General features: G+C 36.1%; 2 protein-coding genes and 1 non-coding gene across 6 annotated transcripts in view; 1 reads left to right on the plus strand and 2 right to left on the minus strand.

The window, feature by feature from the left end:
• Positions 1–7,211: 7,211 nt before the first annotated feature.
• Psmd10 (proteasome 26S subunit, non-ATPase 10) lies at positions 7,212–14,514 on the minus strand. Of its 2 annotated transcripts, none has more exons than XM_046420832.2 (5): positions 14,272–14,514; positions 11,925–12,023; positions 10,928–11,074; positions 10,668–10,834; positions 7,212–8,090 (listed from the first exon to the last, which is right to left on the minus strand). In XM_046420832.2, exons 1-5 carry the CDS (start codon positions 14,383–14,385, stop codon positions 7,937–7,939), a joined length of 681 nt encoding a protein of 226 aa, XP_046276788.1. In that variant the 5' UTR covers positions 14,386–14,514; the 3' UTR covers positions 7,212–7,936. The 2 variants fall into 2 exon arrangements, with proteins under 2 accessions (XP_046276788.1, XP_046276789.1); XM_046420833.2 differs by having other exon boundaries at positions 7,953–8,090; positions 10,747–10,834; positions 14,272–14,513.
• Trnav-cac (transfer RNA valine (anticodon CAC)) lies at positions 11,304–11,376 on the minus strand. The gene has a single exon. It is a non-coding gene; the product is annotated as a tRNA-Val (tRNA).
• Atg4a (autophagy related 4A cysteine peptidase) overlaps positions 11,962–20,010 on the plus strand; it is a 51,903-nt gene continuing 43,854 nt past the window's right edge. Inside the window, exons 1-2 of one of the 3 annotated variants that reach the window (XM_046420831.2) lie at positions 11,962–12,141; positions 14,540–14,693. In XM_046420831.2, coding sequence (XP_046276787.1) covers positions 12,061–12,141; positions 14,540–14,693 — 235 coding nt within the window. In that variant the 5' untranslated portion in view covers positions 11,962–12,060. Of the gene's footprint in view, positions 12,142–14,539; positions 14,694–20,010 lie in introns of those variants that run through there. The other 2 variants (XM_058571622.1, XM_058571621.1) reach the window with 2 other exon arrangements.

Below are 20,010 nucleotides of genomic sequence, written 5' to 3' on the forward strand. Positions count from 1 at the left end.
TATGGGGAAATGGATGGCATTAGAGCAGATTATGCTAAGTGAAGCTAGCCAATCCCTAAAAAACAAATGCCAAATGTCTTCTTTGATATAAGGAAAGTAACTAAGAACAGAGTAGGGATGAAGAGCAGGAGAAGAAGATTAACATTTAACAGGGATGAGAGGTGGGAGGGAAAGGGAGAGAGAAGGGAAATTGCATGGTAATGGAAGGAGACCCTCAGGGTTATACAGTGGAGGAGGTAGAGAGAGAGGAGGGGAGGGGAGGGGAGAGGTGGGGAGGGGGGAGGGTGGAGGATGGGAAAGGCAGCGGAGCACAACAGACACTAGTATGGCAATTTGTAAATCAATGGATGTGTAACTGATGTGATTCTGCAATCTGTGTATGGGGTGAAGGTGGGAGTTCATAACCCACTTGAATCAAAGTGTGGAATATGATATGTCAAGAAATTTGTAATGTTTTGAACAACCCACAATAAAAAATTAAAAAAAAAAGAATGACCTAATAATCCAAGATTAAACACTAAACACTAAAAATGTCAATTATCAGAATGTTAAAGTAGCTGGAATTAATTTTACCCTTCTACTTTGATGATAGAGACAAATCACAGGAAAAGACTGACAAGTAATTGTCAATATTACACCCCTAAATTTCTGAAGGATCAGTGGTGACCAGGTAGAAAGGCAGTATTGGCAGTCTTGTAGAGCTCTGTCCTTATTGGCAATGTTCTGTTCAAAATATTGATATATAGTTGGGTTGATGGTTTTTAACTTTCTTGAAATCATGAATCACTGTGAGAATCTGCAGAACAATCTGGAGCCCTTGTCATTGAAAAATGCTTATAAAGTGTGATATGCAGTTTTAGATTAGTTATACACTCCCTGAATGCAAGATTAAGAAGAGTGACTTAGTTTACTGTTTAACAGAATCATGATTCTAAATGATCTTGATAGCTTGGAAGATGAGCTGAAATTAATACAATAAATTAGACATGAATGGATGGAAAATCTGGAATTTAAGTAATAGAAAACATGTTGTCCATGTAGAAACTATATCTGGATAAAGTTGGGAAGTATGTGAGTTTCATCTGAAATGGTACCTTTGGATCATTTAGGACTCCTTCTTGGTCATTGCAGCAATTTATTTTCCAGACACCCAGGCTTCCCATGCTCCTATTTGCTTAGGAACCTACTCAGGTCTGCATCCCCCAGGCAGGATTAACTACTCAGAACCGACTTCTACATTTTCCACCTTTCAAAAGATGCCTGTTTTGTAACCTTGTTCAGTGAACATGAACTTTCAAACTTTCATCATCCTGTGATTTCAATCAGGTTGATAAACGAGTCCTCTTAAGGAGAATTTACACCCCCTGCCCTTTTTGGCAGTACTGGGGATAGAACCTAGGGACACTTTGTACCACTGAACTACATTTTCAGCCCCTCAAAAAAAATTTTTTTTGAGACGGAGTCTAAGTTGCTAAGGCTGGTCTCATACTTGCAATCCTCCTGCTTCACTCTCTAAGAGTTGCTGGAATTACAGAACACTCCTGTTTCAGACTTCCAAATTGCTTGGATTAGGGGATTCTCCTGCTGCAACCCTCAAATTGCTGGGATTACAGGATTCTCCTGCCTCAGCCTCCAGAGTCATTGGGATTACAGATATGTACCACTGCATCCAGTAGGCATATTTACATTTTAAAAGGAACTCTTGAATATGTAACCCTTAATTCAAAGAGTCCAAGTGTTGGAATCTCAGGTACTGGAACAATCCAGAAGAGAGAGATTTCTGGACAAAAGAGCATTTTTGGTTCCTTTCAAGTCAAATTATGTGGGTTGCCATCCACTCAGCCTACTTATAAGGTTACTCTGGTCAATACAACTTCATCCCAGTCTACTTTAAGTACATCCAAGACACAATCTATATGTATGCTTGTGATGAATCCTGAGACTGGTAAGATAATGACATAACAAAATTAAGTATACTATATCCCACTTGGGCAGTAAAATGGGTTTATATGTTAAAGAGCAGCCCGATAAAGAAATTTTTTTTCCAGCTTCCTCAACACTGGATCAGAAGATATTCTGACTAGTTAAGCTGACAAAATTATTTCAGCAAAATATTTTTTCAGAGACAGTACTAAATTATTTTTCTATAAGCAGTTAAAATTTAAGTGGGTAGTCCCAACCAAACCTTAAGCCAGGCTTGGGTTTAACCGTCTTTTTAAAAAATTATTTTAATTTTTTTGTAGTTGTAGAAGGACAGAATTCCTTCATTTTATTTGTTTATTTTCATGTGGTGCTAAGGATCGAACCCAGTGCCTCACAAGTACCAGATGAGTGCCTTGCCACTGAGCTACAGGCCCAGCCTAGGTTTAACCATTTTACCACTCAAAAGGATTTCCAGAGACATCTCTAATCTCTTTGTTTTTGAATTTAATATCCTTTTGGTGGTAGATCCATATTCCCTCCTAATTCGTTTCTTTATACTGTAAGCCATTGGACAGTTACTAAAAAGCTACAATGTAATAAGCACTGTTGTTGGTGCTGGTGGTGCAACAGAAACAGTGAGCCCTTATCTTAATGGTGAATGCAATTTTGCTATCTTTGACAAGTTCTTGTGTATTACCAACAATTGTGTGTTGACTACAGGAGAGGAAGGTTGGAATTTGTATTGCATTGGAGAGGGTCTCCATATTATAGTGATCTGTGATGAAAAACAGCAATTCTTGACCAATAGATAAAAACCCCACACATATTGATATCTCTTATGCCCTCTAAAATACCAGGTGATTCCCCTCACAGAGTGTATGGTAAAAAGTTAATATTAGCCTTTTACACTGGCCTCTGTGTCACTTATGTTTGAGGAACTTTCAGTAGGAATTTCAGAGCTAGAAAAGAGGTTTAAGATCAACAGTACTCAATCTTTTTCAATCCCAGTACACTTGAAGGTTATAACACATATAATAATCTCTCCTAACAATGATGAGACTGCAGATAAGATATGATGTAGAATTATATCCTTGATAGGGAAGACAAGGAAGGGGTCAATGTAATTTCAAAAAGCTGGTTCATTCATATATATTGCCACCAAGCCCACAGAGGAGAAACTTTTGAGTAAACAGATGTAAAATAATCTGTTTGAGGTTATACGGAAAAATGAGATGAGATACAAAGTCTGGTTCCCAGTGTGTTTCAGTCAGCTTTTTCATTCCTGTGACCAAAAGACCAGACAAGAATAATGTAAAGGAGTAAATGTTTATTTTGGCTTATGGTTTCAGAGGTCTCAGTCCATAGACAGCTGACTTCATTTCTCTGGACCCAAGGTGAGGAAAAACATAATGGAGAAAAAGCATAGTGAAAGAACATAGCTCAGGACATGACAACCAGGAAGCAGAGAAAATTCTGTTCATCAGGGATAAAATATAAGCCCCAAAAGCACTCCCTAGTGACATACTTCCTCCAGTTACACCCTACCTAAAGGGAGTTATGCATAGTTAATCCATATCAATGGATTAATACACCAATTAGGTTGTACCTCTCATAATCTAATCATTTCACCTCTGAAAACTCTTGCATTGTCTCACACTCAAGTTTTTTTGGGACACCTCATATCTAAACTATAACAAGTATAATACTCTTTCAACTGCACCAAACTACTAATTTCCATGGGAAAAATTTTTATCAATAAAAGATTGTTTTACAATGTCTACATGCTGGAAAACAGGTTAGAGGACCTCATTAAATATTCAAACTCACTAATCCCACTTGTCTTTGAAAATTTGGTATAAAAGCAAAGAATTCAAATGACCAGGGCTCCAGGAAACAAACAAAACCTAATAAAGAAAAGGAGTTCCTCCTTTCAACAACAGTTACTAGAATAATCCAGAGGAGAGATATATCTGGAAAAGGAGCTTCTCAGCTTCTTTCAAATCAAATCATTTGGGTTGCCATCCACTCAGCATACTTATAAAGTCACTCTGGTCACTGGAACTTCACATCAAGCAATTCTACAATTCCCTGTGGACACCAACTGGGTTTCCTACAACATAATTCAATAGCAACATTACCTGGAGTTACCACAACCCCACAGGTCAAGGGCTAGGTCTCACAAGACGGCTCCCTTCAAACACTAGTCACAAGTATTGGGTGCCCATCCTAATTAGAATAAGATATACTCCATGTATGTATGTCAAAATATACTTTACTGTCATGTATATCTAAAAAGAACAAAAACAAATGAATAAAACAAGTATTGGGTGCCCAGTGTATCCATATTTCAGATTTGGATGTAAATTGGGAATTCTCACAATCTCCTTCTCAGGTTGGATAATTTGCTATAATGGCTTACAGAACTCAGGGAAATACTTATATTTAACAGTTTATCAGAAAGGATAAACGATATAGATGAGCAGTCATCTGAAGAGGTAAATAATTTGAGGTTCAGGAGGGTTCTGAGCATAGTTTCTGTCCCCATGGAGTCAGGGTGTATTATTCTTCTGGCATGTAAATGTGTTCACCAACCTTGAAGTTTGTTAAACCTCATAGTTTAGGGATTTTTATGGAGGTTTTATCATGTAGGAATAATTCATTATTAACTTAATCCCCAGCCCCTCCTTCTGGAGGATGGGGGATGGAGTTGACAAAGTTCCAAGCTTCTGAACATGGCTTCTGATGAACAGATCCATCCTGAAGCCATCTAGGAGCCCAGGAGTTGCATCATTAGAACAAAAGACAAGCCTATTATAATGGAACTCATTTAAATTCACAAGCCCCAAGTTGTTTCTTCTCATTCTTCTTCATGTCCTGTTAACCTGTTTGAAAAGCCAGTTTCTCCATTCCAGCTTCCTAAAAGCCATGTCTTATGCTGAGAAGAGAAGTTAAAACTGCCCTCCCCCAAAGCCCTGACACCAACAAAGGTCAGAGAACTGGAATTCTAACATACCCCTCCTGGAGTACAGCTTGGCTAAATCTACCTATGCATATTTCCTGGCTTTTTGTTCCTATAAATTATAACAGCGAAGGCAGATTGGCTGTTTTCCCAGTTTGGGCTGAATTGTGATTAAATTCATTTTTCTTTTTTAAAAAATCATTTTCTCTTATTTCAGGATGCAGGTAGGCAACCAATCTAGTTAGCTGGGACCTCAGTAGCCTCTGGCCTAGGCCCTGGTAATACCATCACCTAGGAAACTCATAGGAATTTAAAAGCTTCATGTAAGATACTCCTATAACTTCCAACACTTAGGAAATTACAAGGGTTTTAGGAGCTCTGTGCCAGGAACCTGGGACCAAAACCAAACCAGTATTTCTTATGTCACAGCCAATTTAAAGAAAAGTACAGGGTAGGTATTACAACTAATGGGTTATTATCAAAATGCCAGAGTACCTTCCATTTAGTCCACTGTTTTGGAGTACAGGCAAAAAATAAAATGTCTTAGGAGCCAGGAAAGTTAGATTTTGGTATTGACTATTTCTACAGCTCTGGGTGTTTTTTCATCTGTAAAATGAAGATGATTTCAGTCTTCTTTAAGGCTATGGTAAGAATGGATATAAAAAATTTTAAAGTGTGACAGGGCTGCATTATTGTAGAATCTACATGTCTTGACAATTGGTTCAGTATTCTTTTGTTCTTTCACTCGGAGATTCTTTTTTTTATTACCTATTATTTTTTAGCTCTAATTTTGTTTACTTACTTTTATGTGGTGCTGAGGATTGAATCCAGGGCCCCGCATGCGCTAGGCGAGCGTTCTACCGCTGAGCAACAACCCCAGCCCCATCGGGGATTCTTAATTTGTTGGGAATTACAAATCTCTTTTGAGGATTTGTGTAAGCTATGAAACCTCTTCCTGGTAAATGCACAAAGTTCTGCATTCAACTTTAGACAGTGAATAGAACTGTGGAACTGGAATCATAGACCCCAAAGAACCCTCATACTACATCAAAATGGCTAACAGACTGATTCAGAGGCTTAATAGCATAACAGAATATGGAAACTGAAAACAGTAGATATAGTCATGTAATGATTTCATTGTAGTGTATTTGAGAAATTGGGGAATAAAACAATGGGATCAGACAGTTAAATTATCAACAAAAATTCTATAATAAATGCACTTACCTCAAATCTTAGAACTTTGCTGCAATTGTCAATTCTCTATAAAAGACACCTAAGAATTTAATTTTTTCCACTATTTCCATTGACCCGTTTCTTCCATCTTATATTCTCAGTTAAACTCTGCAACTGAATTATTTTTTAATTCATTTTGGAAGTAACTGTAAAACATGCTGACCTTGAATCACCTTTATCTCTCTCAGGTATACTATAGGAACAGGTAACATTCTGATCGATATTTCATGCCATTAATATAATTGTTTATACAAATCTGTGATTTAAATATTGTTAACAAGTCAGTTAATTTGAAATACCAAAAGCGTATAAATGACTTGAGGCTTGGTTCCATCTGTACTGCTTATTGAAAAATTCATACTTAAGAACTAGAATGAGTTTTCTTTTATGTCCACAAAACCTATTACCTCAGACAATAAACTCAGTATTTATGAAGAGAAGCTCTTTAGTCCAAACAGACCCTATTAGAACAAACTTTATTCTCTGGTCATGCTAAAAAATATTGGAAATACATAATTTCCCCTTCCATCAATTCTATCTCCAGCATTCAATATAGAAAGTTTGTTCCATAAGATGCTTCCCTGGCTGGGGGTGTATATCTCATTGGTAGAGGACTTGCCTAGCATATGTGAGGACTTAGATACCATCCCCAGAACCAGAAACAAAGGAAATTCATATAAAAAGTATTGTATGTCAACAATCAGTTCCTGTTTACAAAACTCATGTTAGTTACTGGCCATTAAGTCTTGGACTCCAAATTAATCAGTTTGTAGGCTGATTTGGATCACTTATTTCAAGAAGTATTTGTAGCACAAAATTCAAATTAAAAACAATTTGAAGAGTCACTGGGAGTTCATTAGATTTTATGATTGATAATCATTTAAGATGTTTCTCTAAAATGAACTCAAATTTACTTATTAATTTCCTTTTGCTCTAAATTTAGTTGGCAATCCAGAAGATTACTATTTTTAAATATTTAGTTGCAGTTCAAGCTCCACTAATTTTATTGACTTTAGAGATACTCAAAACTGAGAAATGTAAATACATTTCATGATTTTAAGGTTTAAGTGAACATCTGACTAACTTGCAAGAAAAATTGGGAGATTCTTTCAATATTTTATTTTTTTAGTTCCTGAAATACAAATCAAAATACCTTTTGGTTACATATCACTTGAACAAGCTTGATACTCTTTTCAATACATGGTGAACCAACACAGATACTTTAACATTTCCTTTTTAAACACAATACATATTGTTTTGGAGGAAAACAGCTTATCAGAAAGATGCATGGATACACAGAGCTAGGATATACCCACCAACTTAAAATTTGGTCCACTAAAGTATATCAGTATTCCTCCTATAACAAAAGTAAATTAACCCTCACAGTTGAAAAAACAGAAATATTTGGCATAGGCTTCTGAGTGAGCTTGAAAAACAAGTTGTGTTTCAACTCTGTAGAGGAACATACAAAATCCACCTAGAAACATCTGACAGAAAAACTGGTCTGTTTGCTATTGGGATTCTTCTGCTTCAGAAGATGAGTGAAGGTATACTAGAGGGTGATGAAGACCCACAACAGCCACAGAATCACTTACTGAGAATTAATCAAAATTTAATACAGAATAACACAGGACAACGGTACAATCTCAACAGTTATTCAAATGCCTAAAAAGTAAGTTGTAAGCTTAGAACAAGTACCTCAGCAGGAACAATACAACACATTTACACAATTTTGAAGGTGTGATACTCTGTGTACAAGTGCCTTAGGTTCTGGAACCCTGGGACAACAAAACATACAAAGAAAGAATATATCCAAGCTGCTTAACCTTCAACCATTCTCTTGAGTATTAAACCCAGGCCACCTTTGGCCACTTGCAGGGGTGTCTTTTCTTCCTTATTCTCAATGTATATACTTGCTCCTTGGGACACCAGCAGCTTTGCTTCTTCTACTCTCTCCTCGTCACAGGCTAAGTGTCTGAAATCAAGGATCACAAAGACCAATTAATCACTAACAATTCTATGTAATAGTTAGGATTTCCTGCAAGGTAGTCTAAGCTGCATATTATTAGGCAGTGGTAGGTAATATTGGGAAGATATTTCATCAGGAAAGTAAAATCAGTTTGCATGGGAAAGATTGTTTATAAGTCACAATCACTGGAACAGCCTTATAACACCAGTTCATAAATCAGAATCTTGGTCTTAGAACAATAGAAGAATGGATGTACATGCTAACCTAATGCAAAATTTCCTCATTTTATGAAAATTACCCCCAAATACTATATGAAATAATTCAAGGTTTGAATTCAGAAAAGCCTCGATTCATAAGCTGTCACTAGCAATTTGTGTGGCTTAAATTTTGGTAAAGCAATTGAAAAGATTTTATCTTGTTTGATGCATCTGTCTACTTGATGTTAGCAAAGTATTATTACCACCATTTTGTAGTTAAAATTGTGACAGAGGTTAATGTTCTTGGTCCAAATGACATGGTTTAGCAGTAAACCGGGTGGGGAGGAAACTAACCTTTGTCAGGCACTTATAGTTTGGCAGGAAGCATACTAAGCACTTTATATGTTATTTTACTTAAACCTCATAATAACCTAGTGTGGAAGAAATTATAATACTAAAGATGAAATTAAGATTCAAGAAGATTAACTAACTTCCCTAAGTTAGTTAATATTCATATTTAACATGTTAGAAAGTGGTAGAGTCTGGATACTATTCCTAAAACCTATGTTCTTCACAGGACCCTAAGTTGCCTGTCTTCTCGACTACTTCCAGACCATCCTGCTTTTCAAATTATGGAGAAAGAAGCTGGAATATGGAGGTCTTTCTAAACATAATAACTTAGAATTATAGGAAAGATATTTAAATTAAGAGTTTAAAGTCAAACTGGAAACCTCATTCTAGACTAAAAAGATGACTCAAAAAAAGGACTCACTCTTTGACAAAGAAGCAAAGTAACAAAGTACTGTGAAAAAGAAACCAAGGTAGGGTAGGGCTTCAGGCTATACACATAAATCATTCCAGATGGATTTAAGAGTTAAATGCAAAACAATAATAATGACTCTCAATCAATACATAAAAAAACCAAATAGCCAGGCATGGTGGTACAACCCTGTAATCCCAGGTATTCAGGAGGCTGAAGGCAGGAGGATTGCAAGTTCAAGCCATCTCAGCAATTTAGCAAGATCCTGTCTCAAAATAAAAAATAAAAAGGGCTGAGAATGTGGCTGAATGGTTAAGCAACAAGGTTCAATCCCAGGTACCAAAAAATGGCAAACAGAAACACAAAAAGAAAACGACAGCAAAAACAAAAAAAACACAATGAAATGTGAAACAAAACCTGTAATAAAATATAAGTAAATACGTAACTAGTTGCAGGGTAAAGAAAAGCTTTTCAGTCATGAGGGAAGATTAATAGGTTTCAGTACAGAAGTTGAAAACTTGAACAAAATGAAAAGACAAACTGAGAAAAATATTTTCAACTAACATGGCAGAAAAGTTAGTATTTTTACTACATCAAGTCAAGAGCACTTAGAAGCCAATAAAAAAGAAACTAGTTCTCCAAAAGGAAACTGAGAAAGGGACACCAAAAGTTATAATTTAAAGAAGAAATATAATTAGTCACAGGCATTAAGACTCAAAATCAATGAAAGTAAAAAATGTAAATTGCAACCATGAAACACCATTTTTGACATAATAAAACGATAATTTCAGTGTTGATGAGGGGGTAATAGGCATCTTAAAATGCTATCTGGAGGGTTCAATGATACAACTCCTCTGGAAGCAATTTGGTAATGCATAGCAATGGTCTTATAATGTGTGTATTTGTTGAATCAGCAATTCAACTTCTAGGAGTCTATACTAATGCAATACTCAACAATATGGCTAAGGATTTTATACAAAGTCAATAAATGTAGCATGTAGTGGAAAACTCAAAAATTGTTTAAATATACCGTAATAGAGGAATGAGTAAATTATGGCACATCCATACAATGGAATTGTACATAGGCATTAAAAATGTTTTAAACAGGGGCTGGGGCTAGGGCTCAGTAGTGGAGCGTTTGGCTAGCATGTGTGAGGCACTGGGTTCAATTCTCAGCACCACATAAAAATAAATCAATAAATAAAGGTATTATGTCCATCTACAACTAAAAAAAAAATTTAAAAAATGTTTTAAACATATTTAATGACCTTGGAAAATATTCCCAATATACTATGAGGTGGAAAGAACAAGATATAAAACTACATATACAGTATGACCCCAGTTTTTCTAACATATACATATATATGTAGATAGATAGATAAATACTTAAAATATGATATTTGCAAGTATAAGACTGAAAAGAAATACACAAAAATGTTATCTGGGTTTATTTCTGAGTGGTAACATGATAAGCAATTTCAATTTTTATGCTTTGGTACACATTAAAAGTTTTTGCCATCAACTTGCACTGCATTTATAAGCATAATAAAAAAATATGATGTGTAAGAATTATTGCAAGAGGGCTAATGTCAGGTAGAACACAAATGACTGCTACTTGTCACTTACAGAGGAGTGTTACCCTCAGTGTCTTGAATGTTTGTGGATGCTTTGTAGTACAGAAGAATATGAATCATCTTCAAGTTACCCTTGGCTGCTGCCCGGTGCATTGCTGTAGCCTCATAATGATCCTTAGCATCTGGATTAGCTCCACCTTCTAGTAACATGACAGCAATCTGGAAAGACAAAAAAGGAAACAATGCAGAGATCCATTTGTGTTTTGCACACATTTAGAACTCAAAAGAATTAGGCTAGGGATGAACCAATACCTCATGCCTGTTTTTGGAAGCTGCATAATGTAGGGGAGTACAGCCATTTTGATTGACAGCATTCACTTGTGCACCTTTTCCCAGGAGCGCCTTTACAATTTCATCCCGGCCAGCAGAAGCAGCAATATGAAGAGGAGACCAGCCTGCCTATAAGAGGTGGGTCATACAAAAGTCAGAGGCCAAAGGTACAGGTATCAACATGAACAGATTTTAAACATTCTTGTTTCCCCACCATTAAGCATTGTGGAAAATCAGGAAACCAGAATGTGTAAAAAGAAGAATAACCCCAAATCCCATAATATAGACATACTGATATATAAGTCTAATTCTAATATGCTTTCTCCCATACAAAACTTTTTGGTTTTTTTTTTTTTTTTGGTGGTGCTGGGAATTGAACCCAGGGCCTTGTGCATGTGAGGCAAGCACTCTACCAACTGAGCTATATCCCCAGTCCCCCATACAATACTTTTTAAAAAAAAATATTTAGTTATAGGTGGACACAATATCTTTATTTTTACTGAGGATAGAACCCAGTGCCTCATGCATGCGAGGTAAGCGCTCTCCCTCTGAGCCACAATCTCAGACCCCCATACAAAACTTTTTAACATTGAAATTGGGACTGGAGGATATAAATTTCCATGTACATTTTTTGTAATTTCCACTTATAATGCTGGTCATTCTTTGGAATTATACTTTGTTGTTTCTATATTATTTTATCAATACTCACCAAAAAATTCCAACATAATAAAAGGGTATACAGTCTTTTAGGGTCCATAAGAATAAGGCTTAGTTGGTATTTTTGCCCTAAATCACAGAGTATGTGTGACAAATTAACTTTCTAAAATAATACAAACACTAGTCTCAGGCAGAGCTATGCTGTAACTTCCTCCTTGTGAAGGTTGTAATTTTGTTTATGAGCTTAATACTCATGCTTCAGTAAACACCAGTCTGGAGTCGAAAGATAATTGGGGATTTATCAACTGTGTCAAGTACTCACATCATCTTTATCATTCACTGGCACTCCAAGTTGCAGCAAGAACTCAACAATTTCAGTATGTCCGGCTGAACATGCCCAGTGCAATGCAGTTCTGCTGTCCTACATGGGGAACAGAGAAAGACTACAATAAACATTCATGAAGAGAAATAGAAGGCCAAAAGGCAGAAAAAGTAACATTGGTGCTAAAAACAAGAAATGGAGAACACTGGATCCCCAGGTAAGTAAACTTAAAATCTTATCATCTACAAATATGAGAGAGAGCAAGATTTTACCAATATGGGGTGAATAACATCAGTGAATAGAAATAATTCTGGCAGAGTACAGCAATGAAACCAATAGAGCTAGAAACTTATTCCAATGCTTTAGCAGAATGGAGCTTTGACAATTTATTACCACATTACTTATGTACCTGTATGTCAGGCACTGTGTTAGAAGGCATATATGCATCATCTCATTTTACCACCCCATCCTATACACTAGCTATTATCAGCTTTTACAGATAAGGAAACAAAGACTCTTTAAAGCCTAGCTATTTATCTAAGGTCACACAACTTATCCAAATTCTGTCTAACTCTGAAATCTCTACTACTACACTGATCTCAAGTTAGATGTTCTAAAAAGAACCAATGAATCTTATGGGGGGTGGGAAGTGTTTCTAAAACTAGTTGAGATTAGCTATATAATCATTTTTAAAAACATTACCCACAAATTAAAGAGTAACAATTTTTTTTTTTAATTTTATTTATTCATTGGTATGTGGTGCTGAGGATCGAACCCGGTGCCTCACACATGCCAGGCGAGCACTCTGCCACTGAGCCATGACCTCAGCCCTAAAAATGTGTTTTTAAAAATAACTAGGAGTTAGTCCTGTTTCTCAAAGAGAATCACTATTTACATTATTATATTTCTTAGTTGGCCCTGTGTAATAGAAAGTGGTATTATTGTTTATTTTTTGCAGTGGCAAGGATTGAATCTAGGGCCTTCTGCATGCTAGGCAAGAACTCTATATGAGTAGCTCTGAAATTAGTAATATTTTGCCACATCTGCTTCATCTAGTTTCCCTCAATTACAAACAAACTCTATCATGACTCTTCACTCCTATTTTGGCACTTAAAATATAAAAGTATTTTCTTACATAACTACAATACCACTATTACACTTATTAAAATTAACATTAACTCCTTTATATGATTTAATACTCAGTGTGTATTCAAATTTCCCCAGTTGTCTCCCAAATATCTTTTTGCAGCTTATTTAAAATCAGGATTCAAACAAAGCCCATAATTTGCATTTGGCTACTACATTTTTTATGTATTTTAATTCTGAATTGCCCCTCTCTTAACCTCCCCCCACCCATTTTATGCAACTGACTAGATGGTTAAATTTTTAATGGAGTATTATTAAATCTCAATATGTATTATTTTTATTAATTTAATAATTATTACCAGGCCACAATGAAGGCAAACTAGGCAAATGTAAGGGAATTTTTCAGGTTGGGTAATAAAGGAAAGTTCCAGAAAAGAGAAAATAGTCTTCCTTATTTTGAATTATCTTCCAAAAGATACAAAATAGAATATTTTAAATATGGGACACTGTCTTACAGAAGGCAATCTATCTATGTATTTGTTGCCCTACTGGGGGGAACCATGAATCTTTGTAGAAATTCAATGAAAGCATGAGGGTCCTTTGAACAAGGGAAAAGAAAGAAACGCTTCCCAATAGTCTATTCATTTTTGTTCTGTTTAAAAGGCTCGTTCACTCACTATGGAAATCCCACTCTTTCAAGGTCTAACTTGTTTTATCTTTTTGCAAAGCCTTTTCTAATTATCACGACATTTGCATCAGGTCTTCCCATTACATGTTCTGAAAGTACCATGTAAACTTCTTTCCCAGGTATTTACCATTTGCAACCAGACCTATGTTTTTGTAGTTATTTTATTAATCGACTGTATACCCAGCTCCTAGCAAGCTTCCTGGGGCAGAAGAGTCGTTCAATCAAACGTGTTCCACTAAATACAATCACTAAGGGTAAAGAAACCCACAAAATAAAGCTTTCCTCCTCACGGACATCTCAAAAGACAGGGCATTTCTGAGAAATGCGGTAGACAGTCTAGAAATATCCAAAATTCAGCGAGCTAAGCTCCGAGCCAAAAAAAATATTTGAGGTCTGCCTGGCTAACTCCGGCAGCCCGAATATGAGTCCTGAGGTGACCCCGGGGCGCGGATGGGGAGGAGAGGGCGGGGATCTGCCCCTCGTGGAACCGGCCTCTGCTTGGCCCAGGCCCGGGAAGACATGTAAGGCTGCACTGATGCTGCCAGCTGCGGGCAGGCCCTAGCGCTGCATTACCTGGTCAGTTCTAGTAGCCAGTGATTTATCGGCCAGGATGCTCTCCTTCAACTCCTCCAGCTTCCCGCTGTAGGCCAGGTTGCAGACCATCAGGTTAGACACACACCCCTCCATTTCGCTTCCCCAGGATCTCGGTGAAGCGCAAGGGACTCCCGCCTCACGTCCCAGGCTCCTGCTGCCAGTCAGGAGAGCCTAGAGCTCCACCAATCACCACTTTTCTCGTTCCCTTGTTTCTTTTTCCACCGCGTGGCGATTCTGGGAGTTGCAGTTTGAGAGCAGTTCCGGGCAGGGAGGCGCCTTTCCCGTCCTCACGGACTCGGCCTCTAGGAGTGAAAAACTACAAGTCCCAGGGTCCCTTGCTACGGCCATAGTCAAGTTGCCGGTGGAATTGGCCCAGGATGACAGCTGGAGAATGGAGTCAGGTACGGGAGCGGCTTCGTGTGCAACTCTGTGAAAGAGCTGGGGTGGGTGGTCGCTGTTGGGGCATTGAGTCGGCCACAGAAATCGGTTGCAGAGGCAGGGCAAGAGAGTTACGGGAGCCTGAAGGTGCTGTCCCTCGGGGGGCCCTGACCTGCACTGGCAGGCGGAAGGGACAACAGTTGGAGCTGAATACAATCTCCAGAGCTGGAACCAGTGACTGTGGTTACCCTCCCCCTCCCCGCCACCGCCCCGGGAGTAGAAAGAAGTAGGGTTTAATTATTCTGACATCTCAGAGGAGTGGCATCAGAGCAGGGTTCTGCTCTAGTAGTGATAGCATATAACATCATACTAAGATGATGTGCCAGTGTGATGCCAAAGGCAAGGTGTGGTGCCGTGGGAGCCACTTGATATCTAAGAAAACTCAGTGAATCCTTAGCCTGGTGACATCACTACTTAATGAGGGTCCTCTTAGGGATACAGTGGTATGGTTTGGCATTTTAATATCACGATAATAACTATGGCATCGAGGCTTTGCTACAACTATTTAAGTTAATAGTATTTCTTTTTATGGAAATTTCAAATAGTGCCAAAGCAGAAATGATGCAAGGCTTATCCTTTATAGGGCATATCCAGAAGGGCATTATGCCCAAACTAGGTAATTATAAGAATGAATACATTCAGGAAAGAGATTGGTTGTATTTATGTTTATCCTCTTATGGTGTAGAAGAGGGCTTACTTAGCAAACTCTCTGTTAAAAAAAAAAAAAGTAGATATTTTAGGATTTTCGGGCCAAAGGGTAAAATCGAGTATATTTTATAAGCATTTATATGACAAGAGACAAAATTAGTTTTGACAAATGCTCATCGATGAATTTCAAACTATAATAATAACTTTTTTGTAACATAGGACTACTAATGAGAAGAATGGAATTCTTTTGGGGATAGCATTTTGCTTAATTGGGGTTCAAAGTTGGTGTTCCTTATCATCAACATTGACTCCAAATGTATCTTTTAATGCTGATCTGTGATGAGATTTTACCTATTTCATCTTTGAAAATGTCTTTTCACCCAAATAGGTACTGCCAGATACTGATATTAGTCCATGAACATAAATTTTTAAATTTTTATTTAAATACATTTTTAAAATTTCACAACAGCTTTGGATTTATAAAAAAATTTGAAAGATAGTACAGAATACAGAATTCCCATTTATCTTTCACCTAGTTTCCCCTGCTGTCTTTTCTGTTTTAACAGCTTTATTGAGGTGTATTTACATATCATAAAATTCACCTATTTCCCAATAAGATCTTCCCAATAAGATCTCATGTCCATTTACAGTTTATCCCCATTCCCACTCCTAGCACAGGCAACTAATAAATCTATTCTTGTCTCTATAAATCTGCGTATTCTTTATACCTCATGTAAATGAATCATGTAGTGTATGGTCTTTTGTGTCTGGCTTCTTTTATGTAGCCTATTTTTGAGGTTCAATAATGTTGTAGTATGTATAAGTACTTCCTTAATTTTTATTGCCAAATAGTATTCTATCTTATGGATATAACATGTTTTTGTTTACTCACTAGCTGACAGATATTTAAGTTGCTTCCAATTGTTGGCTATTATGCTGCTGAGAGAATTTGAGTGCAAGACTTTGGGTAGATATGTTTTCATTTCTCTTTGGTAGATACCTAAGAATGGAATTACTGGATCATAGGGGATTTTTTTTTTTTTTTTGGTGCTGAGGATTGAACCCAGAGGTGCTTAATCACTGAGCCACATCCCCAGCCCTTTTTAATATTTTATTTATATACAGGATCTTCCTAGTTGTTTAGGGCCTAACTGAGTTGCTGAGGCTGGCTTTGAACTCGAGATCCTCCAGCCTTGGCCTCCCGAGTGACTAGGATTACAGGCATGCACCACTGAGCCTGGCTAGATCATAGGGAAATTTTATATTTAACTTTTAAAGAAATTGCGAAACTGTTTTTCAAATAGTAGCACCATTTTGCATTTCTACTAGCAATGTATGTTGGTTCCCATTGTTCCACATTTTCAGAAACATTTGTTTTTTGACTCTATTTTCTATTTTAGCCATTCTAAGTAGGTGTGAAATATCTCATTGTATTTTAAATTTGTTTCCTTAATGACTAATGACAGTGGGCATTTTTTTCATATTCCTTTTAGTCATTGATATGTCTTCCTCAGTGAAGAATCTGTTCATATCTTTTCCCATTTTAAAATTGGGTTATCTTTTCTATTGTTGAGTTGTAAAAAGTGTTTATGTATTCTAGATACAAGTCTCTGACAGGTATATTATATATAAATATTTTCCCCCAGTGAGCTGCTTGTCTTCTACTTTTCTTTAATATTTTTAGTTGTAGATAGACACAATGCCTTTATTTTATTTATATTTTTGTAGTACTGAGAATTGAACCCAGTACCTCACATGTACCAGGCAAGTACTCTACCACTGATCCACAACCCCAGACCCTATTTTCCTTGTCTTGAAGGTGTCTTTTGAAGTGAAAAAGTTTCAAATTTTGATGATATCTTACTGATAATTTGTTTATTTTATGGTTCATGCTTTTTTTTAACCTAAGAAGTCTTTACCTAATCCAAGACCTCAATGACTTTCTCCTATCTATTCTTCTAAACATTTTATTGATTTTTTCTCATATTTAAGTCTATGATTCATTTTGAGTTAATTTTTCTATGTGGTATGAGGTAAAGTTCTAAGTTCATATTTTAATGCATATAATCAAGTTATTCCAGCAACCTTTGCTGAATATCTTTTTGTATTTGTCACAACTGATGAACACACATGGGTATATTACTATTAACTGTACTCCACACTTTATTCCAGTTTCACTAGTTTTAAATCTGAATGGTGTCCTTGGTACAATATTACACTCAGGCATTCTGTCTCTTTAGGCTCTTTTGGTACAATTGTGAAGGTTTCTTAGACTTTGCTCATTTTTATGGTCTTAAATTTTTTATGTGTACTTGTCAGATACTTTGTAGAAAATTCCTCAATTTGGATTTCTCTGGTGGGTTTCTTGTGACTTAGACTGGGAGTTACATTTTTTGGATGAAGTCTGAAGAGATGAAGTGACATTCTCATCATAGATTATTAAGGGTTACATAAGCATATGATTTCAATTGAGCCTATTCATTGTGTGGAAGAGAATTCTATTAGATTCATCATTCTCTTAATATTTACCTTTTAGCATGTCGTTATATTGCAAATTAATAATTTCCACTTGAAAGTTAGGTGAAAACTCCTCAAATGAACATTTAAATGAATTCTGGAATATGAAAATATCCTTTGTGCTTGCTCAAGGTCCAAAAACTGTTGTTGAAAGTTTGAACTCAGAAAATATATATGTGGCAAATTTGTATGGAAATGGAGATCATGTTTCTTGTCTTAACATTTTTTTAAGGTCAGCTTTAGGACACAGAAAATATCACCCTTGCTAGATGAAAAGTTCAATGCACTTGTTTATAAATATATACTGTTCTGTATACTGTATTGAGAATAATAGAAATATCTATTTCTATCATTCCCAAGCTTCTCTCCCCACAACTCCCAGTTCTTGACAACAACTAAAGTGATTTCTGATACTAGTTTTTTAAGTGTACAATTTAATGATTTTAAGTATTTATCAAGTTATGTTGCCATCAGTATAATATTTTTATATTTATTTATTTATTTTTATGTGGTGCTGGTGATAGAACCCAGTACCTCACATGTGCGAGGCAAGTGCTCTTCCACTGAGCCACAACCACAGCCCCTATCAGTACAATATTATTTCATCATTTACATCATCCAAGAGAGACCTCGTGCCTATTTTCAGTTACTTTGCATTTCTACCCCAAACCCTAAGCAACTACTCATCTGTTTTGTGTCTATAGATTTTTATTTTCTGTATTTGTAACATAGAATAATACAGTATGTAGTCTTTTATGTCTGGCTTTTTTCATTTAGCATAATAATTTTGATATTTATCCAAATTATAGCTCATATCATTACTTCATTGTTTTCATGGCTAAATAATATTTCATTTTATGGATCTAACACATCCTTTTTATTAATTCATAAGTTTATGGGCATTTGAATTGTTATCTCCTTTGAGATGCTATGAATAATGCTGCTAATAAACAGTTGCATACAAATTTCTATGCAGGCACATGTTTTCATTTCTCTTGTGTTCATATCTGGGAATGGCATTGCTGGTCATATGTTATCTATATCTATAGTTTATGGTAGCTATGTTTTATATTTAATTTAAACTTGTTATTAGTTTTGGAGGAACTGCCATACTATTTACCAAAATGGCTATATAATTTTTTAAAAAATATTTTTAGTTGTAGATGGACACAATACCTTTATTTTTTTATTTATTTCCTCATATGTGGTGCTGAGGATGGAACCCAGTGCCTCACACATGCAAAGCAAGCACTCTGCCACTGAGCTACAATCCCAGCTCTTGGCTATACCATTTTTTTAAAAAATATTTTTTTAGTTGTTGATGGACCTTTATTTTATTTGCCTATTTATATGTGGTGCTGGGAATCGAACCTAGCACCTCACACATACAAGGCAAGCACTCTACCACTGAGCTAAAACTCCAGCCCCCATGACTATACCATTTTACCTTCCCACTAGTAACTTATTTGGGCTCAAAGTTCTCCACATATTTATAAATACATACTTTCTTTTTATTATATTCATTTTAGTGGGTATGAAGTGGTATCACATTTTTGTTTATTGTTATGATTTGTCATATCATAGGAAGTATATAAAGCATCTTGATATTACTTGTAATTAAATGTTAGTTATTAAAATGACTTTACTATGATGTAAGTTTCACATATACATTGTTTTGCCTTGTAATTTTATGTTGAATTAATTAAAAAGCATTTGCAAGTGTGCAGCAAAAGCTATATTTCCAAAGCCATTCAGTGTTCATTAATAGTGATTGAAGGAATTTCTCCTAACCATTTAAAATGTAAAAATCATCCTTACCTTGTTTTCCATACAAACACATGAGATTGACTGAATTTAGCCTCCCAACCATAGTTTGCTAACAACTGATGTAGAGAAAAAGTACTCTGTATTTAGTAGGTGCTTGGTAAATATTTACCCAGTTTATTATGAAGGTAGAGTAGACCCGTTGTATGGTATTCATAAAGAATTGTGTATAGTGACGTTTCCTCATAATGATACATCAAGGAACTGGATCAGATTGTTATAAGCAGCTGGGAAACTCCAAATGTCTCTCCTACTGAATGACTTCTTCAGGTAATCTTTTATAGACAATAA

This window comes from Marmota monax, unplaced genomic scaffold, assembly GCF_021218885.2.
Source record: "Marmota monax isolate L192 unplaced genomic scaffold, Marmota_monax_Labrador192_F-V1.1 WCK01_AAM20220418_F8-fsc00050, whole genome shotgun sequence".
In the NCBI taxonomy this organism is placed as follows: Eukaryota; Metazoa; Chordata; class Mammalia; order Rodentia; family Sciuridae; genus Marmota; species Marmota monax.